Genomic DNA, 25,273 nt, shown 5'->3' on the forward strand with positions numbered 1-25,273 from the left:
ACAAAAGACACATCTTGATGAAGCAACCTAGTGAGAGGTTGAGCAGTCTTTGCAAAGTCTTTTATGAAACGCCTATAAAAACCTGCATGGCCTAAGAAAGCACGAATCTCTCTCACATTAGAAGGATAAGGTAACTTAACAATCAAATCAATTTTCGCCTTATCAACTTCTACTCCTCTTGCAGAAATCACATGCCCAAGAACAATCCCCTCTCTCACCATGAAATGACATTTCTCAAAGTTCAACACCAAATTAGTGTCGACACATCTCTGCAAAACTTGTTCAAGATTAGTCAAACAATGGTCAAAAGAGTCTCCATGCACAGTAAAATCATCCATGAAAATTTCTATGCAACTCTCAATCATGTCAGAAAATAGACTCATCATACAACGCTGAAAAGTACCAGGAGCATTACATAATCCAAACGGCATACGACGCCATGCAAAAGTGCCAAAAGGACAAGTAAAAATGGTTTTCTCTTGATCTTCCTGAGCTACAAAAATTTGAAAATATCCAGAGTAGCCATCAAGAAAACAAAAGAATTCCTTACCAGCCAATCGCTCAAGCATCTCATCAATGAAAGGTAATGGAAAATGATCTTTCCTAGTAGCATTATTCAACTTCCTAAAATCAATGCACATACGCCAACCAGTTTGCAACCTCATGGGAATCAACTCATTCTTCTCATTCTTAACCAATTGAAAACCAGACTTCTTAGGAACCACATGAACAGGACTGACCCATGTACTATCAGAAATCGGATAAATAATCCCTAGATCAAGCAATTTAAGAATTTCTTTAAGCACAACTTCTTTCATGACAGGGTTCAATTTTCTTTGAGGATCCCTAGACGGCTTACTATTTGGCTCAAGTAAGATTCTATGCATGCAAGTAGAGGGACTAATACCTTTGATATCGGCTATAGTCCATCCAATGGCAGATTTATGCATCTTAAGAAGACTTACCAACCTTACCTCTTGTTCTGCACTGAGTTCATTGTTGATGATCACTGGCAGCGTGTCATCCTCTCCTAAAAACACATATTTCAGATGCTGGGGCAGTACCTTCAAGTCCAGCTTCGGTGGCTTCACAACAGAGGGCAAAATCGGTTCTGTGCTGGTCGGTATGGGCATCCTGCTCGACAGGTGCCGAACTGGAATTTCCTCCGTTGAGTACAGCTGCATAATAATCTCTCTAATGGCTTCATTCTCCTCAGTTTTGGAGTTCTCTTCAGTTAGGGAACTGAAAATAACATGCTCAAGCTCATCCTCCCTGAAATTCTCAACAAATTCCTCAACCAAATGGTCAATAACATCAATCATGAACACAGATTCAGGATCCTCAACATGCTTCATAGCCTCAAAAATATTAAATGTGACAACATCTCCATCAAATTCAAGGCTAAGCATTCCACTATCCACATCAATTTTTGCTTTAGCAGTTTTCATGAATGGTCTCCCTAAAAGAATCAAGGATTGCTTAGCAGAATCATCCATATCAACAATATAAAAATCCACAGGAAAAATCAAATCATTGACCTTGACAAGGACATCCTCAACAACACCTTCGGGATATGCAGTAGACCTATCAGCTAACTGAATGATAACACGAGTGTCTTTCAAAGGTCCTAATTGCAAATCCTTATACACAGAATAAGGCATGACATTTATGGATGCTCCTAAATCTAGCATGTCTCTCTCAACAGTCTTATTACCTATAATGCATGGAATAGTGAACATACCAGGATCTCGACACTTTTGGGGCAATTTTCTTTGCAGAACAGCAGAAACATTCTCACTCACTCGAATTCTCGCATCATTCCCAAACTTCATTTTCTTAGAGCATAACTCTTTTAAAAACTTTGCGTACCTGGGAACTTGCTTAATTGCATCAAGCAAGGGTAAGTTTATTTCTACCTTCTTGAAGATTTCTAGAATATCCTTCTCTTCTTCAATTCTCTTGTTCTGAGCCAACCTAGAAGGAAAAGGTGGTGCAATCAGTGATTGAGGAATTGAAACCTTAGGTTTTCCACTTACCTTAGAAGAGCTAGGCTCGGTGGATTCTGGTGACTTCTCACTAATTGCATCGTCCTTGGCTTCATCGGGCTTTTCTTCTTTGTCCTGCTGCTTAAGTTGTGGCTCAACTATAATTCTCCCACTTCTTGTAGTTACAGCACTTGCATTTTCCTTGGGATTCATCTCCGTGACAGAAGGAAGTCGGCCTTGATTCGCCTGCAGCTTGTTCACCTGAGTGGCTAACTGTGTGATTTGTGTGCCCATATTACTCAATGCTGCCTGAGTTTCATTCTGGAATGCCTGCTGACTTTGCACCAAATTCTTCACAATTTCACTGCTCTGGGCGAGGCTCTTCATGATATCGTTCATATTGGGTGCAGAACTCGGTGCAGGACGTGCGGTATGGGCATACTGTCCAGCCTGCGGCGGATTCGGCGCGTACATCCCTGGTTCCTGCTGTCTCCACCTAAAATTTGGGTGATTTCTCCACCCTGGATTGTAGGTGTTGGAAAAAGGGTCATTTCGCCTTTGCCTTTGTGCGTTCATCTCTTGCTCATCAGCGGATCCCATGCACGCTTGCTCAGTATTATTATCCTGCAGAGATGGACATGCATCAGTAGGATGATTATTTTCAAAGCAAATTCCACATTGAACGTGTTGAGTTTTAGAGACGGCAAGTCCTCTAACTAAAGAGGTGAGAGCATCAATTCTCTCGTTCATGTTGGAATCTTCTACTTTCTGCACTGGCCTATAACGATCATCATCCTCATCCTCATATTGTTGGCCATTTGAAACCATGTCAACGATGAGTTGCTTTGCTTCGTCCAAAGTTTTATTGGTCAAGCTTCCACCACAAGCAGCGTCAACAATTTTCCTATCAAAAGAAGACATACCACGATAAAAATAGTTAGTAAGCAATTGGTAGTCAGAAAATCCATGATCAGGACACTTGCGACACAGCTGTTGGAATCTCTCCCAATAATCGGCTAGACTCTCCGCCTTCTTCTGTTTAATGCTGCTAATGGCCATTCTCAAATTTGCAGCTCTGGACTCAGGAAAGAATTTTCGCAAGAATTGTTCTTCTAAATCTCCCCAAGTTCTAATCGAACCAGGAGGAAGATCAAAAAGCCAATCTCTCGCTCTACCCTGCAAAGTATGAGAAAAAGTCAATAGCCTCAAATTATTTTCAGTAAAACCATGAGGGCGTAGAGTTGAGCAAACTAGATCAAATTCAGCCAGATGCTTGTGTGCACTCTCTCCAGGTAAATCACCGAATTTGGGTAGCACTTGAATGAAACCAGGCCGTATTTCAGCGTTGCCATTAATGGTAGGAAGGACAATGCACAAAGGGCGATTGCTTCTATGACGGCCTAACTCTCTGATCAGTTGAGGTGGTTCCTGTCGAGGATCAACGATCTCTCTATCGTTCTCCTCATCACTATTATTACGGTCACCCATTGGATCTTCAATTTCTTCTTGATCCTCAAGACTCGGTGGAGCAGAATTGGATATCTTTTTCCACTCCTTAGCTTGCTTCTTCAACTTTCGTGCAGTCTTCTCGATTTCTGGATCAAAAACTAATACGCCTGTACGAGAAGAACGGGGCATAAACTAAAAATAAAATAACTAAAAATAAAAGATAGACTGAAATCAGTAAAATCCTGCTTAAAACCAATCCCTGGCAACGGCGCCAAAATTTGGTGCGTCGTTTTACACCAAAAATATCCGGCAGTCAGCCGGTATGCCCACACTGCGCAGACAGTAGTAAGCAAAATCGTCTCCCAAGGGACTGGCGAGAATTTCTCTAATTAAAGCCTGCAAGTAACCTACGAAATTTTGAGAAGAAAATATAGTAAATACTAAACTTAAAATTAAATAAATAAAAATGCAAATAACCAATTTTTCTAATCAACCAAAAGATGAATAAAAATTCCAACAATCAATAAAAGAATTCCAGCAATCAATTAAGTCCACCCTAGCTCAATTATTCCGATCATGGATGCAAAAATAACTTTAAATTATGCAAACAAACCAGTTATAACCACCGAAGACGCTTCTGACGTGATCTTATTTCTCCTTAATTATTCGGTAACCAGGAAGACGCTTCACTAATTACTACCCTAATCGACTGACAACTGTAAGAGACGCTCTATAGGTTTAATGAGCCGATAGCATTAATATCTAGAGAAACCCGATTCAAAACCAATAAACTCTGACGCAGGATTATTGAATTAAGACTGTTTTTCCCTTGACCCTGATGTGTCAATTTACCACTAATCAAACCTAAACCACAATTACGGATGGCCGGTTCAATTGGCTAAATAATTAATTCTAACCCAATAAATATTTGCAACTATCTAATGGATTAAAACAATTAATATCATTAAACATGGAGAATCGCAGATGCAAGCATAAAATAAAGTATAAGAACAATTAGATCTCACAGAATAATTTCGCTAGTGCTTCCCTAATCAATGCCGGAATATAGAAATTTAGCTAGAACTCATAATAAAAATAAATCAAACAAAATAAATAATTAATTGCAAAGGAAAGACGAAGGAATAAAACTTGAATTGAGAACTCCAAATTTGCATCCACAATTTTGCTTCAAAGTTGCCGTCTGGAATATGTATGATATGAGCTGATCTAAAACTCACTCCTTAATATATATATATAACTAATGAAATAGACCTAATTCTACTATGCAAAAAGTGGCGCATGGGCTAAACAAAACAAAAAGCTCATAACTTAAAATAAAAGAAAAGTGGCGAGGCCCATTAAATAAAAATCAGTCCAAATCAAACATGGTGGCCCAGCATGTCTTCTTCTCGGCACTTTAGCCTTCAATCCATGCAATCAATTCACGCCCAGGCAGAATGGGCACACCGCACGGCAGACGTGCACAACTTCTCTTCACACAGCTTCACGACTTCAAAACTCTTCTCAAAATCAATACTTTTCTCCAAAACCTATCAAATACCATAAACATTTATATAAGACCATAATTCATATCCAAAGACGATATTTAACACAAATTAAACATAGAAACCACACCAAAATCCCCCAAATAAATGCGTATAAATACGCCCAATCAGGGACCAGTGTTTGATATGTGTAGAGAAAGTAGGGATCACATACTATTTTTGAAAAATGTTATTATAAATGAGACAAACTAAAAAGAAAAGTATGCCAAGATAAGTGGGACAGATGGAGTAATAAATATGAAGCTGCAGTTTTACTTATATTCTTACAAAAATACAAACAGGCAGCTCATCATATATCAACCTCTTTACACATGCATATGCAAGGGGATAGAACATAGTTAGCAGGATCTTAATGCAAGAAGATGGTGAATAATTAAAAAATCCAGAACTGCAATCATTACACAGTTATATTAAAATGCATAGATCAGCCCTACTCAAAATCAATAGACACAATTCAACTTAAAATGATGTGCAACCTCATTGCAATGCCTAACTCAGCTAAATGGAGAAGAAGAAGAAAAAAGTAAACAGGTTAAAATTTGACAGAGAGAGAGAGAGAAGCATTACCATGTACCCGGTGGTAATAAATACCCCCTCTGTCCCACTATAAGTGGCTCAAAACTTTTCGAGATTGAAAGTTTAGAAATTTACTTATTTAATATCTTTTAATTAAATATATGTACAAATTAAATATATATATATATATATATATATATACATATATTCTATGAAATAGACTTTAATCTTGAAAATATATTCTTCAACTTGTTGTTCTAAGTTTTGTATTATTGATGTTTTTCTTCTTCGGATAAATGCAGTAAAAATGTCATTAGCAAAATGTGTGTTACATGAGGACTGTAAAATTAGATGCAATAAAGGTCGTCCATTATGCTTGGATGGCGTTTGCATTTGTCTCGATGAGCAAAGATATATGTCCAGCGAATATGGTAATTTTAATAAAAAAAATTGATGTTGTATTTAACTATTTATATACTAATTTTTTATTATTATGAACTATTGTTGAAGGACCTGCGTGTCGGAGCGATGCAGAGTGTGCCTCGCAAAAATGTATCGGTAAAGTGGTGTTGACAGATATCGTGTCATGCGAATGCTACTTCCAATCAGGATCAGAAACTAGTGATAAAGGATGCACAAACGAATGTGTGCCCCACTGTTATGGAAATTGTGTTTGTGAATAAAAAAAGGACAAAATCATCTTAAAATGTTTTTCAACAATATTTAATAAACTGAAATCTTGATGGAGATGAAGCGTTACTAATTTTTTGCAATTTTTTTGCAGCAATTTTCGAAAATTGGCCATAATTTGTTTTTCATTTTTGTCTCAAATTTGTCCAGTGTTCGGTTTTTATCTACATGGACCTCGAAAATTGACACGTGTCATTTCCAGCGGCCACCCTGTCATTTTCGGCCACCTCCGTGTGAATTTCCAAGTTCACACTCCACATAGATAAAAATCGATCAACATACAAATTTGAGATGAAAATGAAAGGTTATGAATTATGGGTAATTCTATTCACAGCCCCCATTTTTCTCCATGTAGCCCCCTATATAAAATAATAATTATAAATTTACTAACTTACCCCTTTAAATCATAGTCTTTAAATTAAATAATGTATATTCTTTTTTCAGCTAATAAAATCGGGTATAGCCCCACTCAATCAACATAACCCCCATCCCCTGCTTCCTAAATAAACCCAATTAAATCCCTATAATCCATAACTCCCAAATAATAATGTTATACTTCCATACTTTGTTTTCAGAATCTTCTCAATCATCTTTATTCTTGAAATTCTACTGTGTCATCTCAGTTTATGAAGTTCTTGTGTCATCTCAATTTAAAATCGTATCGTACTTCAAGTTGAAGAAACATAAAAATTACATTTGATTTTTCAGCAAAGAGAAACTATGAAAAGCTCCATATTTTTCCACGATTTTCACCTACACCCTACCGAATGATGAAATAATCTTTGGAAACCAAATTCCTCCATTCTTTCCACGGTAATTCTAATTATTCTGCAATTTGATTGCAAATTCTAAGTTTTAATGTGTCTAATTCTCAATCTCATTTCCAAGTCCAGACAATGTTTTTCAAGGCCCGCCTCACATCTTCATTGCAGAACTTTTGAGTATTTGAAGGTGTCTCCGGTGGACTTCAAGAGCTCCACTACCGCGACCTAAGGCACCACCTCGAACACCTCCGCCGTCACCAACAGCAGCCCCTTCCTACCGTTCGTCCGCCGAGCCTTGCATCCGCACTTTGTAGTCGTCCTTGCTCCACACCAGCCTGAAATTCAATTCAGCTCATTCGCCAACGAGCCCAGTTTCTCCACCGCCGCCGCCGACAAGCACTACGATATGAAGAGTGACCCCGATCTCCTCCCATACTCGAAGATTCGACAGGTCGAACCTTGACAACATCGACGATATGAACTCAAACATATTGTAGAACGGCGGCGAGGATTTGGATCTCTTCATCTCGATCTCCTCCATTGGCTCCTGATTCGAAGGTTCCTTCACCGACAATGCGATCGACCGTGTGAATCTTTTACAGAACCATGGTACTTTCATGATCGCCCTGACTAATCCACTTATCCAGATTCACAACCAGCAGTTGTAAATAAGCCGCTTCGCCTTGTGCATGATCCACAGAGAAAATGAGAACTCCGCCTTGAAAATCATCATAACGTTTTCATCCTCAAACTGCAGGAATCCGGTCAGAAGCAGGCTGGCACAACATAACTTCGAAAAAGAATCGAGATCCAGAATAATTAAACAGCATAATTTGGGGCCGGGGAGTATCGGGTAAAATAGTAAATTTGTAATTCTTTATTATTACTATTATAGACGAGGGCTATACTGAGTAAAACGGGGGCTATGAATAGAATCACCCATGAATTATGCGGTCGATTTTCAAAAATAAAGATACGAATCAATTTATAATCAGCCCATGTACAAGTTTGCATTTAAATATAAGCTGAGCCCTACTTAAAAATAGGGGCCTAATAAATACAGCCCATCCCCATCTCTCTAATCTCTCTTTCTCTTGGCTGAAAACTGGTCTCACGCAGCCCTCAAAGTCCTTTATTTATTCGTTTGTATCAACATGGGTCTACACATTCTTGTATTTAAATTAAAATACACTGCCTCGAGGAAGAAAATGTAAGTCTCAAATTCAAAAATTTGCACGACACTAAATCTCATCTCATTCAACACATAAACATGCTCCACCAGGGAAAAGAAAAAATCAAGATGCATAAAAACTAACCATGACAGAATAGATATCAGATTAATACAATCAGCAAAGGCGGAAGATTATTACAAATGTAGTGGAGACGACAAGACAAGAGTAGATGAATCTCTGTGTAATGAATTCAATCCCAGTTCACATACCGCGACCCCTCCGGACACATACTCTGCCCCTCCCGCTTGCACTCCACGAAAGGATTCTCACTATAGCATGTCGCATTGACGATCAAGTCCAACTAGATGGAGCATCAATTAATTGATGAAATTTTCGACCTCTCTAAGACTCAAACCCAAGTTTAAATGATTATTTTTGCATTATAAAAGTCTTATTCGTAGATTTCATTGATTTATTCATATCCATTAATTCTCATTCTTACAAAAGATAGCATTTTTAGTGGAGAATATATTCTTATTGCTAAACACCGAGAATTCTTTCATGAAATTAACCACCCCACTTATTTAGTATAGATATTTTATAGGTTCAATGCAATTAATTTATAAGTTACTTGTTTTTTGTTTTTTTCAAAGAAAATCAATAATAATTTCTTAATTACAGTTCTCACAATAAGATATTTTTATATTATTGCTTGGGTTAATATCGCATTCTATCTCAACCTTTCATTTATGTCTATTCCAACTTTTAAAATTTATCTATTTTATTCTCAAATTAATATAGAGGATTTTTTAAATTCAAAATTTATCAAAGGCTCTTGAAGCTCATGTTCTGGATTTGTCTGATCACATTTTCAATTTTAGCTTTAGGACATTCGGTAACAAAATAACTGAATAATAATTTTTTCGGAACAGAGAAACATACGTTCGAAATAATAATTGTACATAGGATAACCTATATCATGGTCTTCAAACGACATCAATCATTTTTCAGTTCAAAATTTCTCTATATTGTTATGAGGATTGAATTGATACTGACAATGATGAAATTAGCTAGGGATTCCCTTTTTGACAAGGAAAGCCCAAATAAGATGTTTTCAGCCCATTTAAGACTCAAATATATAAACCATACATAGACACAATTATAAATAAATTAATATATTAATATTATTTTAATATTATCGCAAGTTTAAAGTCACACTTTGCAGATCTAGCTACTACAAATCCAGGTTTATCAGCGTTGAGTAATATAACATTTTTATTTTGGCATGTAAAAACGCTTCAAATTACATTGAAGAATAAATAAATTGATTCGTCTAAGTAGAAATTTATTCGAAAATGAAAATTTATGGACATATTTTCTAATAATCAATACTACTTCTTCCCTTATTGTTTTTGACATCTAATGTGAATGGTTAGTTTTTATGCATCTTGATTTTTTTTCAAGTGAAGCATGTTTTTACGTTGGATGGATGAGATCCAATGTTTTAACTAATAAAAAATAATTATCTACCTTAATCAAGTGGAATAAACACTAATTAATAATAATTGTAGAAAAAAAATGATGAAAGAAAATAAATAAATAATACTCCCTCCGTCCCGTTATTAACGGCACGTTTCTTTTCGGCACGGGTATTAAGGAGAGTGTTATTAAGAGAAAAGTTGTAGGGACCACATGTTTAATGTTATTGTTAATTAATGTTAAATATTGTTAATAAATAACTCTCTTCTTCATCAACACCAGAGGCCGGCGCCGGCGGCGCCGCCGCCTTCCCTTCGCCTCGTCTGTCCTCCTCATCTCCGTCCAACAAATGTGTTTCCCCCAAATTCAAGAAATCCAAGAAATTCTGCAACTAAAGCCACTAGTTTCAGATCTCAACTCAAGCTTGTAGGCCCTGTACTATCGGATCTGGCCAAGGCAGAGAAGCCACCACCGACCCTCCCTTTTACAGAACTCCGGCAACAACAGAGGGAAGGCGGTGGAAGAGAAGAAGGAAGAAAGGCGAGAGATGGGTTGTCAAACACAAAATACAAAAAAATGCACGAAAAATCATAGAACACATACACTGTGAAAATCAAATTGAATCCCTCAGATCTTGTGTCAAAATTCCCAAGTTATTGAAGACAAAATCGAAAGGTAAAAATTCCCCAAAAATAAAATCGAAACAAAAGATCAAAACAAAAATCGTTAGATTCTGAAAATCAAAACAAAAATCAAAACGAAGACAAGGGGTGTGAGGGAGCTCAGTGGTGGAGTGAAACCCTGGCGGTGGAGCGGCCTGAATATTACCGGAGAACGGAGACGGACGCCAGAGCCAGGGGTGTGAGGGAACTCAGTGGTGACCGAGAATCTGGGGTGGTGGAGGGCACGAGGGCGGTGGTGGCGGCAGATCGACGGCAAGCAGATTGAGGCGGCGGTGGGGTGGTGGAGAAAAGGGTCGAGATGGAGAAGGCGGCAAGGCCAAGCAGAGAGGGAAGGCGACGAGCAGATTTTGTGGGAGAGAGGCAGCAGGCGGTGGAGGATGGCGGCGGCGCTAGGCAGTGGAGACGGCGAAGGGTGGTGGCGGAGCTAGGCAGTGGAGGCGGCGCTAGGGTTTGGTGGTGGAGGGATGAAGAAGAGGATAGAGAGAGACATGGAAGGAGCGTGCGTGAGTTTAGAGGAGAGAGAGGGTGTTGCAAAATAATTGGGGAGATTTATTTAGATTGACAATTAGTGAATTAATTAAGCTCTAAGTGATCCCTTATTATTTCCAAAAATAGAAACGTGCCATTAATATTGGGACAGCCCAAAATGGAATACGTGCCATTAATAGCAGGACGGAGGGAGTAAAAAAGATTAGAGTCATGGGTCATAAAATTTGGTACAGTGGATCTTAAGTGATATTGAATACTTTCTACCAAAAATTCACTCATCGTATAGAACTAACTTATTACTTTATAGCAAAAGCTATTCATCATCGATCGAAACATACAGCCAATTATTCAATTAAATTGAATTATTTTATCAATCATATATTATCATTCAAATCAAACACCTCTTTACAATTTTTCACAATCACAAGGGATGAGGAGTAAAATAACAGTCTTGCCTTAGTGGGCTAAAGCCCAATAAAAAAAATAAAAGAAAAAGCCCAACTCTAAGAATGAGAAAAGTGAGCCCAACCCTCCTTCTTGGGCGACACTAGTTAGTCGCTGCACATTATAGTAATGTGAAGCATTCTTGTAGTGTTTGTTAGCATTGTTTTATTTTATTCTGCTTCTCTGCCTAAGATTACCTTCCCACACTCTCTTAAGAAGTTGATATTCGAGATGAACGACGAATTGGATGACATATTGAGTACCCTCTCTCTCTCTCTTTGTTGACAGATGATAAGAGGTGAGAGGGAAGAGGATTAAAGAAAAATAAGCAAATACACAAAAACAAGAGAGATAATTAATGGTGGTAAAACCTAGCTAGCTAGCAAAACCAACTACTTCGAAGTTGGGGCCTGCCAAGCTCTGCACTAGTGCTTCGTTCTTACGCTGAACCCAAACTTTAACATGAAATGGAAGATCTTCCCCTTGTAATTCCACTTGTTCCTCTACGATCTCCTTTGCGCACATCACAGCAGATTCGCCACAATACCTCATCCATATCTTTTGCAGCGTCGGTATGTCTCCAATTTGAGTCGGGATCTCCTTCAACTCTTCCATATAAACAAGACGAAGCTTCTCAAGGCGTGGAAAGATGGAGTTCGATTCCGCAGTCCAATGCTTCAAACTGGGACACCAATACAATCCCAAGTATTTGAGGGAAGGGAACTGGCCTTCAACCATTTCCCACTTGCCGGTTCCAAAGCACCCGTACCACAACTTGAACTTCTCGAGAAGGGGCATTGAACCTATCATTTCCAATATTTTTTCCCATTCAAAGCCACCATTCATCACAAGAGTCAACTTCTTGAGGCTTTGGGGGAATGTGAGCGCATACAGAGCAGCTCTAAAATCATCCCAACAATGTACGTGGAGGAATTCCAATTTACACAGACGTTTGATATTGTTCAGACAATAATCATCATCTTGCTCGATTCCCCCTCTCCCAAAATACACTATCCCCAATTTTTTGATATTGGGAATTCTCTTAACCACCTCTTCACTGCACTTGAAATTTGCTATTCGCTCAAGCACCAGTAGATTCTCCATGACGACGACATCATCACTCGAAGGTTCTGGAAGATAAAAACTTCTTTCAGTCATTTCAATATGCCTAAGTTGTGGCATTCTCCAAATCTCAGCAGGAGCAGTGAAATCTTCTTCACAAAAAACAATCAATATGTGCAGATTCCAGAGCCGAGTAAACGAGGTAAAGATCGAGGACATGCTACCAACTCTAACAGCAAGGTGGCGCAAGTTAACATACTGAGACGCAAGGGACTTGATCACGTGTCGTTCATCTTCAGAATAAGGAAACTGGTATGCATGTAATGTTCTAAGCAACCCGGAATTCTTAATACGCGGGACATTCCCATATTCACTGATAATGGAACGAGCATGTGGCATAGATTGCAAGTCGTCAAGGACTTTCTTCTTAGGCATGTTCCTGGGTATAACAACGCGGCGTTGGCTACTCATGCCTCGAGGACTAGATTGCCCTATCACATGATAGAACCCATCTTTCTTGCTTTGATTCAAGCATAAATCCCTCAACAAATCATGAATTTTGACACATTTTATGTTTCCTGTAGACCCCACTTCCCCAACTAGAATGAGATTTCTATCAATCAAGTCCTTTAAGAACACTATGGCAATAGTTTCCAAACTTTTGCCATTCATGGGTTTTAAAAATCCTTCAGAAACCCATAGCTTCACGAGTGTTGAGACTCTAACCGAATCATCCTCCTCAAACACTCCCATATACAAAAAACATGGCTTTAAATAAACTGGCAAATGATTATAGCTCATTTTCAACAGTTTCATGCAATTCTTATCATTCTCCAAATTCACTTCTGAAGCTAAGTTCTTTCTAATTGATTCCCAAACTCCTACAGTGTGTTCCCTATTTTTCAAAATACCCCCCACTACAACAATTGATAAAGGAAGTCCTCTGCAATTCTCTACTATTTTCTTTCCAATTTTCTCTAACTCATGAGGGCAACTTCCAACCCCAAACAAAGTTTTTGAGAAGAGTTCCCAGCTTCTAACCTCATCTAAAAATTCCATTTGAAGGCTATAATTGTTGTTCAATTGGGAACTCAAGTGTAAAAGCCTAGTCGTCACTAATATCCGACTACAGTTCTCATTTTCGGGAAAGAAACGTTGTATCCTATCCCAAGCATCGATACTCCACATATCATCCATCACAATTAGAAACTTTCTACCTATCAAATGCTGGTAGAGCTCTAATCCTAGTTCATCTTCACTCTTTTCACTCAGTTGTTCCTTGCTTTTATTAGTGGCTTGAGAAACAAGTTCACAAAGAATTTCCCTTGTGTTGTATTGTTGAGAAATAGTAGCCCAAGCACAAACGTCGAAACGCTGCTCAATAATTTTCTTCGAATAAACAGTTTTGGCAAGAGTGGTCTTACCTATCCCGCCCATTCCTGTGATCGGGATGCATTGGCGCTCGCGTTGGTCCGAAACGAGCCTTTCCAAGATTCCATTCACGACACCCTCAGACCACACCACCATTCCTCTACTGTTCTTCCCAGTGGAAGAAGAAGCAGAGACGAAGCCACGCCGCGTATCAAGGAACACCACCTTCTCTGTATTCCTCTGCATCACCAAACTCTTGATCAGATCCATTTCTTGTATCACATTTTGCACATCTTGAAACAAGTTCATCTCTTCCTCAGCTCGAAAGCAGCTGAGGAAGCGGCTGCGAATGGTTTCTCTGGATCTGCTCAGCTGAATCTTGGCCACGATATGAGATTCGATGGCGTCTTCAGCTGCATAAGCTGCATCTGCAATACGCATCTCCAATGGATCTGCTTCGTCGGAAACAGGGGAGTCATAAGCTTCGAGAAACTCCTGCAAGAACATGACATTTTGAGTGAGGGATTGAACTTGGTGTTTGTTTAGAGAAATCGGAGGGGAATGGTGGCGCTCGAGGTCGTCTATGATATGCATTAGAGAAACCAAGGCTGCGTAGGCCGCCATGATCGATGTCAGTTGAAGGCAAACAGAGTATAATTATGAGAATTTTGGACAAGAATTTGATAGAATCTTAATTTAGCTTCTTATTTATACTAACATAATGGCTAGCAACTCAGTCTTAATTGGTCATATTTTAGGCGACATATCTTATCATAGCAGTTGGCAATAATGTGAAAGCGGACGGTTGGCAATAATGTGAAAGCGAATGGTTGTGATAATAATTGAGGAGATACATATAACCATTGTGACTTACAGATTCTCCTTATTTCAATGGCATGCTCCAATGGACTGCCTCAGCAATGCGATGCTCCAATTAAATCCTTATTGCGAAAATAGTTAGAATTATTTCATTGAATATAAAACCAATTCTACTGAAATTATAAATTAATTCTACCGAAATCTATAAATTATTCACGATACTTGTTTAGTGTAGAATTCAACGCAATTACTTTGTAGGATAATTAATCCAATTTTGGAATGAGAAATAATTATCCAATTTAATTGATAATTATTATTTTATAAGTTTTTTTTAAAAAAATATAATGACTGAATATTCGATCGTTAACAAAGAATAATTTTATTTTAATTTTTTTATATTTAACAATCGAAATATCAATCGTTAAAGATTATTTTTATTTATTTTATTGACTAATTCACAACTGAATAATTTCATTGGCTAACATAATTGATATAATATTTTATTTTACGAAAATAATAACGACAGATTATTTGATTGTTAAAATAGTATTTACTTATTTTATTATTTTTAACAAAAATGAACTGCTAATAATGGTCTTTTTTATTTCTATTTTTTTTGTTTCAATAGACGATCAAATATTAGTTGATTACTACAACTTCTGTCTCAGCTTTTAGTATCCATTTTAGAGTGGCACGAGTTTTAATTAAGTGGCTGTGTGTATTGTAAGTGAAATAAGGGTCTCACCTTTTATGTGAGTGTTAAAATAATTAAAGTTGAGCAAGAGTCCCACCTACTTTTACTAAAAATAGAAATAGATACCAAAATGTGGGACAACCAAAAAAGGAAAGATGGATACTAAAAGTTCGGACAGAGAAAATATTTTTTTAAGAAATACTAGCATTTGCCCTCCGTACAATGCACGGGAAACATTTTTATATTTCTATATTTATATAAAATTGATACTAACTCAATTATGATATTTATAAATATAATAAAAAATTAATTTTAACTAAATATATTTGAGATGAATATTATTATAAGTACAAATAAAGAGAAAACAAATAAGCCCAATAAAAACTAAAAGAAAAGTCCCAAGTCTAATAATGAAAAAGAGGGCCCAACCCTCTCACTTGAATTTCTCTCTCAAGCTCTCTCTCTCTCTTCTCCGGCAATACATTATTGCCACCGCCACCGCCGTGCGCACCTTCTTCAAAGTGTTGGGCTATTCCAGGCGACTCACCTGTTGCTCTCTTCTCAATTTCACGAAGAAGATATCTAAATACCGCTGAAATACCAACTAGGAAATTAAGTTTTCAAAAGTGAGGAATATGCTTCGACAAAGTGTGTGCATTTTCACCAATTGTTTTGGAAAAAAACTAAGTCTGAAAATGATGACTTCATGACTCCATCCTTACATCTATAAAGAACAATTATTCGAATTTTACAAATCTCTAACCTGAAAAGGAGTATCTATATTGTCAAAAGAGCAGCTTAACACGACCGCTTCACACGAACTTGAAAGCTATATCCGAACTTCTTCCGGTCCTGTTCCATCAATTTTGCCTTCCTCAAAAGATTTCTCAATGAGTTTTAAGTGTTGGAATATCCCCAATATTTGATTTTATTACTACATCAAACGGACTTGAGTAAAAATTAATGTGCTCAATCTTTGTAAAAAAAAACAACAACTAATGCATACAATAAGTAATGTTGATTAATCCACCACATTCAGCTGTCGGAAATATATACATGAACAGAGCATCAATTACAACAACATGAAAAAGAAGTAGAAGAGTCATGAATTTGCTCAAACAAACATCACCAAATGATGCTCCTTGAATGATATAAAACTAAATTGAAGGTTGTCCACGAAAATACTCTTACCATCAACTCTTTGCCTTCTTTAATTTGAGCAATTCAAATCTTCGCAGCTGAAAAAAATATGAGAAACTATAGGAGTCATCTAACTAAACCATTAAAATACCAACTAGGAATTTAAATTTTCAAACGAGAGGAAGATGCTTAGGCCAAGGTGTGTGCATTTTCACCAATTGTTTTGGAAAAAAACTAAATTTGAAAATGATGACTTCATGACTCCATCCTTATATTTAGGGTTAATACAAAATCTTGGGTACACTAGTATTATTTATATAGATTGAATTAGGATATGGGTTCAAATTAGGGTGCGAGTCAAAGTTTATGTGAAGGTGTAATCCGATTGTATTGTACACCCGGTCGTACCCAAGACCACCTCTAGGGTTAATAGTGTTTTATGTTCCAAACTTTCAGCGTTTTCTATAAAATGTCCCGAACTTTTATTTTCTCCTAGAAAATCTTGAACTTTTAATTTTTTTTTTCCATGAATTGTCCCGCTATACAAAATTCGATGACGAAAAGATGATAAAAACCCCGAACTTTTAGCGTTTTCCAACAATGGTGGTTCCTAATATGTTTTTTCAATCATGATGGTCCCCAAAATATTTCTTATGGCGAGATAATTCATCTTTTTGTCACCGAATTTTGCATAACGGGACATTTAATGGAAAAAACTTAAAGTTCAGGGATTTTTGGAGAAAATGAAAATTTGGGACATTTTGTGGAAAACGCTGAAAGTTTGGGATATTTTGTGAAAACACTGAAAGTTCGAGACATAAAACACTATTAACCCTTATATTTATAATGAGAAGTTTAGAAATTATTCAAATTTTACAAATCTCTAACCTGGAAATGAGTATCTATCTATACTAATAGAAAAAGAGCGAATGACAATTTAAGGGACAACTTGTGGATTGCCTATTTTACCCCTAAAATATAAATTTGTTAGTATAGATTAATAATTATCAACATCACGATTTTTCAATTAATTTTGACTCCTTTCTTTTTTGCCTTTTTAAAGAGAATGACATTGAGTGAATTAAGGGATATAATATACTCCCTCCTATTCTAAATATATGTCGTTCTACTGCTTTTCATCAATTTCGTTTTATATGTCGTTTTAACTTTTATGTATCAATATTAACCTTATTTATTTACCATCATTAATTGCCTCTCGTTTTTCTTTTTTCCATCTTTGATAAGCACCGCTTCTTTTCTCTTTTTATTAATATTCCTACTTACTATTCTTTATGTTTTTCAATCAAACATTTATTGTAAAAATTATCATTAAATAAGGTTAATATAGGTAAAAAAATTTATCATTAAAAATTGTGCAAAGGACTAAAACGACTAATATTTAGAATAGGAGGGAGTAATTATCTTATCACCCTCACGATTTTTCAATCCATTGACTTCATAATTATCTTAATTAAGGGATATAATACAATTATCTATGGAAGAAGTTCACTCTAATTCCGTATATATTTATATATATCAAAATCTTTATCTTATGTACTAACTAAACTAAACTCTAAATATAAATAAAAATTAATTAAAGTTCTAATTCTTCTCCAACTCAATCAATTATCTCCTCGCAACTAACCTCAAAGCCATCCTTCCGCACCATCGCATACAACCTCGCCGCCACTGTGAGCCTCCGGTCCGCCGCGCTTCACCGTTGCTCTTAGTCTTTTTTCCGGTCGCCGCCTCCCCTCTTCGAAGGCCGGTTGAGGTTAGTTTTGATTCTCGCTTCGTCTGTTAATAAGCTTGCTATCTGAATACTTTTCTGGTTATAATATGTCCAGGTCACCCGACAAGTTAAACACTTCGAAGAGAACCATTCCGTTCGATTTCTCGCTTAATTAGTCGGGCAGAGAAGCTTGAAGGTGATCTATCAAGGTAAGGATATCCATGTTTTGGTCATGGAAGGATATATGCAAATAAGATTGACATTATTATGGATTAAAGAAGCAATATTTTGTTTGCCAATTTGCTCCGCAGGTCGCCGCCGTCGACTGGAATTTCATAATTTCCTCCGCACATGGGTACGCCTATGATATTATATTCAAATTTTAGGAGATTATATTTTGTTTTCAGTATGAATATGCTACAAAATAGTTTGCAATTTTATGGTATTTGATGGTTTGTATTTCTCATTGCTCAATATCTAAGATTATCAATCCCAATAATAAACTAAGATATAGATTCAGACTCTCTCAAAATTATATCTCCATAACTTCTCTCAAGAACATAAACTTTGCAGCATGAATTTTAAACATTTATTTATTTCCAAATTGGATGTCCTATCACCTTGTAAGTAAAAAATATGCATGAGATGTTTTACGGGTCGATATCTAAATATAAATCGATAGTAAATTATATATTTATAAATTTACTAGCAGCTAGAACATAGTACGTATTATTGAATGTGGCTTAATTGTGTAATTTATCAAAATAAAATTAGTAAGACATAGTTATATTTTAATTTATTTTTTGAGAGAAAAAAAGGCATAATTTAATTCAAAATTTTGTGCTCCAATTATATTCGGGAAAACATAAAAAGTTGAGAGGTGAAAATTCATGTGAGGGGCAGGAGCACATCTCACGATTTTGGGTTACAATTTTCTAGAGAGTAGCAATATTGAGTGGCCTTTGTCAGTTTGAGGAAGACAATTGAGATGATTGTAATTAATACACTGTGAAGTAAACTATACTAGAATTTTGGATGTTGATTTCAATGGTATATATATATTTTTTTGTTTAGTGTATAATTCATCACTATCCTTTTTTCTGTAATAGTCGGATACCTACCATATTCTTGATGTATAGTCTTGATACGAAGAGAGAAGAAAAGAGTCGGTTTTACACTTTACCTTTACCTGGTAGGTTGCATGAAACAATAAGTACTATAATTCGACGCTCTAAGAAGTAGAAACTTAAGAAATAGTTCTGTTTGCTTATATATATATTTATTTTATATATATGTCTTTGTGTCATGTTACGAGAAGGCTGCTGATATTCTTCCATCTCATTTTGTCGCTGATGGAAGAAAGAGTTTGCTTCAAATTCTTGCCCATGTAGTTTTTTTTTTTCCACGGGAGTCATGTAGTTTTTTTGCTGTTTTTTTGGGGGTCTTTTTTTTTGTTATCTACTTAATTATGGGTTTAATTTATCATTTTTGCTTAACCCCTTTGAGCTCCTAAGAGACCTCCTATCATCATGTTTGGAGTTTTCTAATTTCTTAGCACTGACATATATATTACAAGAGGCATATATATTGTTTATTTCATACTGCACACACACACACACATATATATATATATATATATATATATATATATATATATATGATTGAGTTTTGTAATCGCAGCTGCATTTCATTTTTATCAACACTTACATATATGACACATTCAAATGATCGAGCATTATATATTTATGAAATTTGGTGTGCCTATTATTGTATATGGTTGTAGGGTGGATTTAGGCTTTGATGAGGAATCAAAAAATGAGATTCATACCAAGAATTTCTATTAGTAGAAGAAAATCGATCTCATGTAGTATATTTCACCTCTCATAAATTTCATAATTTTAATTGTCTTTGTTGTTTTTGGAAATAGCAATATGCATTTTTAATTTTTAAAATATTTGTTGATTTTAATATACATTTTTAGTATAGATTGCTAATTTGTTATTACATTTGACAAGAAGTAGAAAATATTTCATTTTCATGATAGAAAACCAAAAAAATAAACTTTATTATACCATATTTGCAGGACACATGTATCCAAAGGTTCTGAATGTTCAGTTATGTCCTCAAATTTTTGTTTTGGTCATTTAGGCTGATTTAAAAGTTATGCAAATTTTTGGGTTTGTAGAATGACCTTTATTTAATTGTGAAAGTTAGGCTTTGATAAAATATAATGATATAGTAATTGTTTTGCTGCCATATCAATATGTTTATATTTATTTGATTAGAGTTATACTTATAATTATTATTAACATTCCTTTTTGTTGTTATTTGTTTATAATTATTTATTATTTTTGTGTTACAGAATAAATATTTTTTGCAGGATTTTAAAATTTATATACACTAACTATGAACATGGAAGTTACATTGCGCAAAACAAGCTCATCTTCTGGTATTTTCTATAGCATGAGCGCACAAGGTTCTAAGTATTTATATTAAGGGATATATATAACTATCTATCTATCTATCTATATATATATAGGGGAGGGCTACGGTAAAAACACTTATTAAAATATAAATATAAACGTTTTTTAATGTACGAATTTTATCCAACAGGGTTATGAATTCATCAAACATGGTTACGAATTGTGAAAAATAATTTTTTGCTACCTTTGGGATTCGAACTCAGGACCACGAATTTATCCAACAGGGTTACGAATCAACCGTAGATCTTGATGATCTAAGGGCTAAAAATCATTTATATTTTATACACTTAAGAGTGTTTTTATTATAGCCCTCCCCTATATATATATATATATATATATATATTAATTGTCTATGTTATAATCACCACATATCACACAACATGAGCACAAATCAAATTCTTTTTTTAATTAATATATTTATATTTATATATTGCAGTTAATGAGGTATATAGATCGACAAAGAAAAAATCTACAAAGACAAAAGAAACGTAAACGAAATGCAAGTGATTTGAATTGTAAGTATTACATTCTTTTAAGATAAAAATACGTTTAATACATTATGATAAATTATTAATGTTTTTTTAATTATATTGTTTATCTATTTAGGTTCATTGCTACATGAATTGAAAAATGTGCTTGATTGCATTCATTGTGGTGCAAGAAGATTTGAATATGAACCTCCTACTTTTTGTTGTGATAATGGAAAAGTTAAACTTGTATTTTCTGAAGTTCCTCCGGAGTTGGATGAATTGTTTACAGCCCAGTCAGAAGAAGCTATTAATTTCAGAAGGAATATTCGTGCTTATAATAGTATATTCTCATTTACTTCGTTTGGTGTAAAATTGGACAAAGAATTGGCATCTGCAAGACGGGGAGTTTATTCTTTTCGAGCACAAGGCATGGTTTATCATGATCTTCCTGGATTGATCCCACAATATGCGTCTCCAAAAATTTTTCAGCTATACTTTTATGACACACAAAGTGAGTTTGAGAATAGAATTAACATAATGCAAAATCAAGTTTTGTCAGAAGCAGTTGTACAGATGCTCATGAAAATTTTAGAGATCAACCCGTATGCAAAATTCTTTCGAAGATTGAAAGATTATCCTTCAATGGACAATGTTCAACTTCATATTTCTAAAGATGTCAACTTAGATCAACGAGTATATAATTCTCCACATGCAGATCAAGTTGCAGCTATATGGGTTGAGGGAAATAATGAAAATATTCCATTGGAGCGGGATATTGTAGTTCATGCTCATTCCGGCGACAGACATAGAATAAAGCATTATTATGGATGTTATGATCAATTGCAATATCCACTTCTTTTATCAATGGGCAAAACAGGTTGGCATCAAAACATTAGAAAGATTGATCCAGCATCTTTGGTTCGTAACACAAATTATGTTTCTACTTCTACTTCATTAGCAAGAACCATAATTGCAGGCGATATTATCTCCAATGAAAAACAAGGTATCTCTATTAAGTTTTTAAAAATTGATTGATGATTAAATTAGTTAAGTATCATATTTTATATTTTTATAATGTTTATAATTGATTTTACTAATTTGATAAATTTTAGTATTAAACTTTTGGATAATTTTATTCTTCTAAAGTTATATTATTTCAATCATCAGATTATAATTCGCTATGAGTAGAGAACATTCTTTTCATACCCACCCATTAACTGTAGCATACTAATCATATAAACAATAATATAAATTTATTTTCAGAATTTTACAATTACAAATTGCAAATATTTATGCTCCACCTTAGCTTAAGGCTATTTACTTTTCTCATTATGCATATGTCTTAATGAAATCCCTACTAAATCATAATCTATAAATCCTATCTATGAATGAGCTGAATCGATAAAGTGTTGATTTGTATTTAGAGTGTTTAGGTGATAATGAATATATTTTAAGCAATTGTTGACATATATATTTATTTTGTATATTGTTATGTTTATTTTATTTTACTAATCACTTAATATAACTTTTTTATTTTTTATATTGTATTTTTCTATGTTTTTAGGTGTTAGAAGAGAAAACGTTAAGAATGTATCATGCCGAGAATATATTTTCTATAAGATACAAATTAGAAATCCAAGACAATCCATACTCTTATTAGCTGGAAGATTATTACAGCAATATATAGTGGATATGTACATAAAATTGGAGACAACAAGACTGGATTATTATCGTCAAAACCAATCAAGTATGAGAGCAGAATTGTATCAATGAATTGTGGATAGTGTCTTTAATGGAGAATTAAGAGGAAATGAAGTTGGCAAAAGAATTGTTCTACCATCAACATTTATAGGAGGACCAAGATATATGCGTCGTAGATATCTTGATGCATTGACATTAGTTCAAAGATTTGGAAAACCAGATCTATTCATTACAATGACTTGCAATCCAGAGTGAAAAGAAATACAGAAAGCATTATATGATGGTCAAACAGCTCAAGAACGTCCAGACTTAACTACACGAGTATTTCAAGCAAAACTGCAAGACTTGAAATATCAATTATTCAAGAGGAAAATTTTTGGACATGTAGCTACACATGTTGATGTAGTTGAATTTCAAAACAGAGGGTTACCACATGTCCACATGCTGATAATTTTCAAGTCTGGGCATAAGTTGAATACGACAAGTGAAATAGATAAGTTTGTAAGTGGCGAACTTCCTGATGAAGAAAACAATTCCGAATTGTTTAAATTGGTGAAAAAACATATGATGCATGGACCTTGCGGAGAGAAAAATCTAAATAATCCTTGTATGGTAAAAGGAAAATGCAAATGCCATTATCCACGACCATATTGTGAAAGCACACAACAAGGTAAAGATGGATATCCAATTTACAGAAGAAGAAAAAATGGATCAATTGTACGTGTTCGGAGTGCAGACTTAGACAACCAATAGGTTGTGCCATATAATGCACATCTATTGTCCAGATACAACTGCCATATTAATATCGAGGTATGCTCTGGTATCACAGCTGTTAAGTATTTGTACAAATATATCTATAAGGGACATGATAGGGTGGCCGTTCATATAACCCAAGATGATGAGCCGCGTCAAGTTGATGAAATCAAACAATTTCAAGATGCACGATGGGTATCTGCACAAGAAGCAATGTGGAGAATTTGTGAATTTGGTCTGAATGATATTTCTCCAGCAGTTATCAACTTACAGCTTCACCTTCCTAACAAACAGTTTGTATCCTATCACGCATCCCAAAATCTGCAGAAGCTTTTATTGTGGGATCATGTTTCAAAAACAATGCTAACTGAATATTTTACTATGTGTGCTACAAGTGAAAAGGCAAGGCAATTTCTCTACAGAGAATTTCCAGAGCATTACGTATGGAATAAGAGAGACAAAATTTGGACAGAAAAGCAGAAAATTGGCGTTATTGGACGTATAAGTGTAGTTAGTCCGATTGAAGGAGAAAGGTAATATGAAAAATTATTGTTGAATCATGTTAGGGGACCAACCTCTTTCCGACATTTATTGACATTTAATGGTATAGAATGCTCAACATTCAAAGAAGCGGCACAAAAAAGGGGTTTATTAGAAGCTGATCAAAGCATTTTCAATTGCATGAATGAGGCAATAACATTTCAAATGCCAAATGAACTACGCAGGTTGTTTGCAATAATCTTGGTACATTGTGCACCGACAGATTTAAGAGTTTTATGGGATACTTACTTTGATGCAATGTCTGAAGATTTTAAAAGGGATGCCAATACTTCAATCCGACAACGTGTTTCTAAGACATTGCTGAGCTTAAAAGTTTTGTTACAGAGCATGGGAAAAGATATAAATTCATATGATCTTCCCACAATTCCTTCTTATGATGCTAACAGTGGCGGATCCAGGATTTAAAAACTGGGGGTGCAAAAAATAATCTTATAAACATTGACGGAGCTAGGATTTTTTTAAGGGGGTTGAACTTTTACGGGGGTTCGGGGGCGGTAGCCCCCGAGAAATTTTTTTTAGGCCTTCAATATATTTTAGACATTTTTTTTACTAAAATACAAATATAATTAGTAATAACTCTGCATTTTTATTTAATTAAGAATTGAGGTAAAGGATTGATTATACTATGTTAATTTGGCGGAGCTAGGATTTTTTTGGGGGTATGGGGATTAGAGAAAGGGAGTTAAAATATGTTAATTTGGTGTTTGGTGTCTGTAGGCGTGTAACTTGTAAGTTGCTTAGGGAACACTCCAACCTTTGTATCTAAATATATTATACTATGTATATATACTAAAAAAAAAAATTTTTTTTTGGGGGTACAGCTGTACCCCCTTGCACCCATCTCCGTCCGCCCCTGGATGCTAATATAGAAAATAATTGTTCCAGAGAGATACAAGATGAGATGTCGATACAAATTCCTGAGGAAGATCAAGATGCAGAGTTAAAGTTGAATGATGACCAACGGAAAGCATTTTCTATGATTTTGAGTTCCATACAGAAAGCAGAAGGTGGGATTTTTTTCATAGATGGACCCGGTGGAACTGGAAAGACTTTCTTATATCGTGCACTATTAGCTCATCTTAGATTAAGAAAACACATAGCTCTTGCAACTGCTACATCTGGAGTTGCTGCAGGGATCATGCCTGGAGGAAGAACAGCACATTCACGCTTTAAAATTCCTATAAATTCTGATGAAGCAAGTGAATGTTCAATTTCAAAACAAAGTGCAGCTGCCGAGTTATTGCGGAGAGC

General features: G+C 35.4%; 2 protein-coding genes, 1 long non-coding RNA gene and 1 pseudogene across 3 annotated transcripts; 2 read left to right on the plus strand and 2 right to left on the minus strand.

The window, feature by feature from the left end:
• Positions 1-1,263: 1,263 nt before the first annotated feature.
• On the minus strand, positions 1,264-3,623 carry LOC131018161 (uncharacterized). The gene is made up of 2 exons (XM_057946879.1): positions 1,314-3,623; positions 1,264-1,272 (listed from the first exon to the last, which is right to left on the minus strand). The coding sequence occupies exons 1-2, from the start codon at positions 3,621-3,623 to the stop codon at positions 1,264-1,266; spliced, it is 2,319 nt and encodes a 772-aa protein (XP_057802862.1).
• A 6,252-nt stretch (positions 3,624-9,875) lies between these two features.
• On the plus strand, positions 9,876-10,653 carry LOC131016989 (uncharacterized; annotated as a pseudogene).
• Positions 10,654-11,611: 958 nt separating this feature from the next.
• LOC131018162 (putative late blight resistance protein homolog R1C-3) lies at positions 11,612-14,293 on the minus strand. The gene has a single exon (XM_057946880.1). The coding sequence runs from the start codon at positions 14,291-14,293 to the stop codon at positions 11,612-11,614; it is 2,682 nt and encodes an 893-aa protein (XP_057802863.1).
• A 3,451-nt stretch (positions 14,294-17,744) lies between these two features.
• On the plus strand, positions 17,745-25,043 carry LOC131017041 (uncharacterized). The gene is made up of 4 exons (XR_009099358.1): positions 17,745-18,096; positions 18,170-18,263; positions 18,366-18,409; positions 24,908-25,043. It is a non-coding gene; the product is annotated as an uncharacterized LOC131017041 (long non-coding RNA).
• The last annotated feature ends 230 nt before the right edge of the window (positions 25,044-25,273 follow it).

This window comes from Salvia miltiorrhiza, chromosome 3 (genome assembly GCF_028751815.1).
Source record: "Salvia miltiorrhiza cultivar Shanhuang (shh) chromosome 3, IMPLAD_Smil_shh, whole genome shotgun sequence".
In the NCBI taxonomy this organism is placed as follows: domain Eukaryota; kingdom Viridiplantae; phylum Streptophyta; class Magnoliopsida; order Lamiales; family Lamiaceae; genus Salvia; species Salvia miltiorrhiza.

Bases quoted from the DNA above. Each gene is read 5' to 3' on its own strand.
- LOC131018161 (XM_057946879.1), bottom strand. From the start codon at position 3,623: ATGCCCCGTTCTTCTCGTACAGGCGTATTAGTTTTTGATCCAGAAATC.
- LOC131018162 (XM_057946880.1), bottom strand. From the start codon at position 14,293: ATGGCGGCCTACGCAGCCTTGGTTTCTCTAATGCATATCATAGACGAC.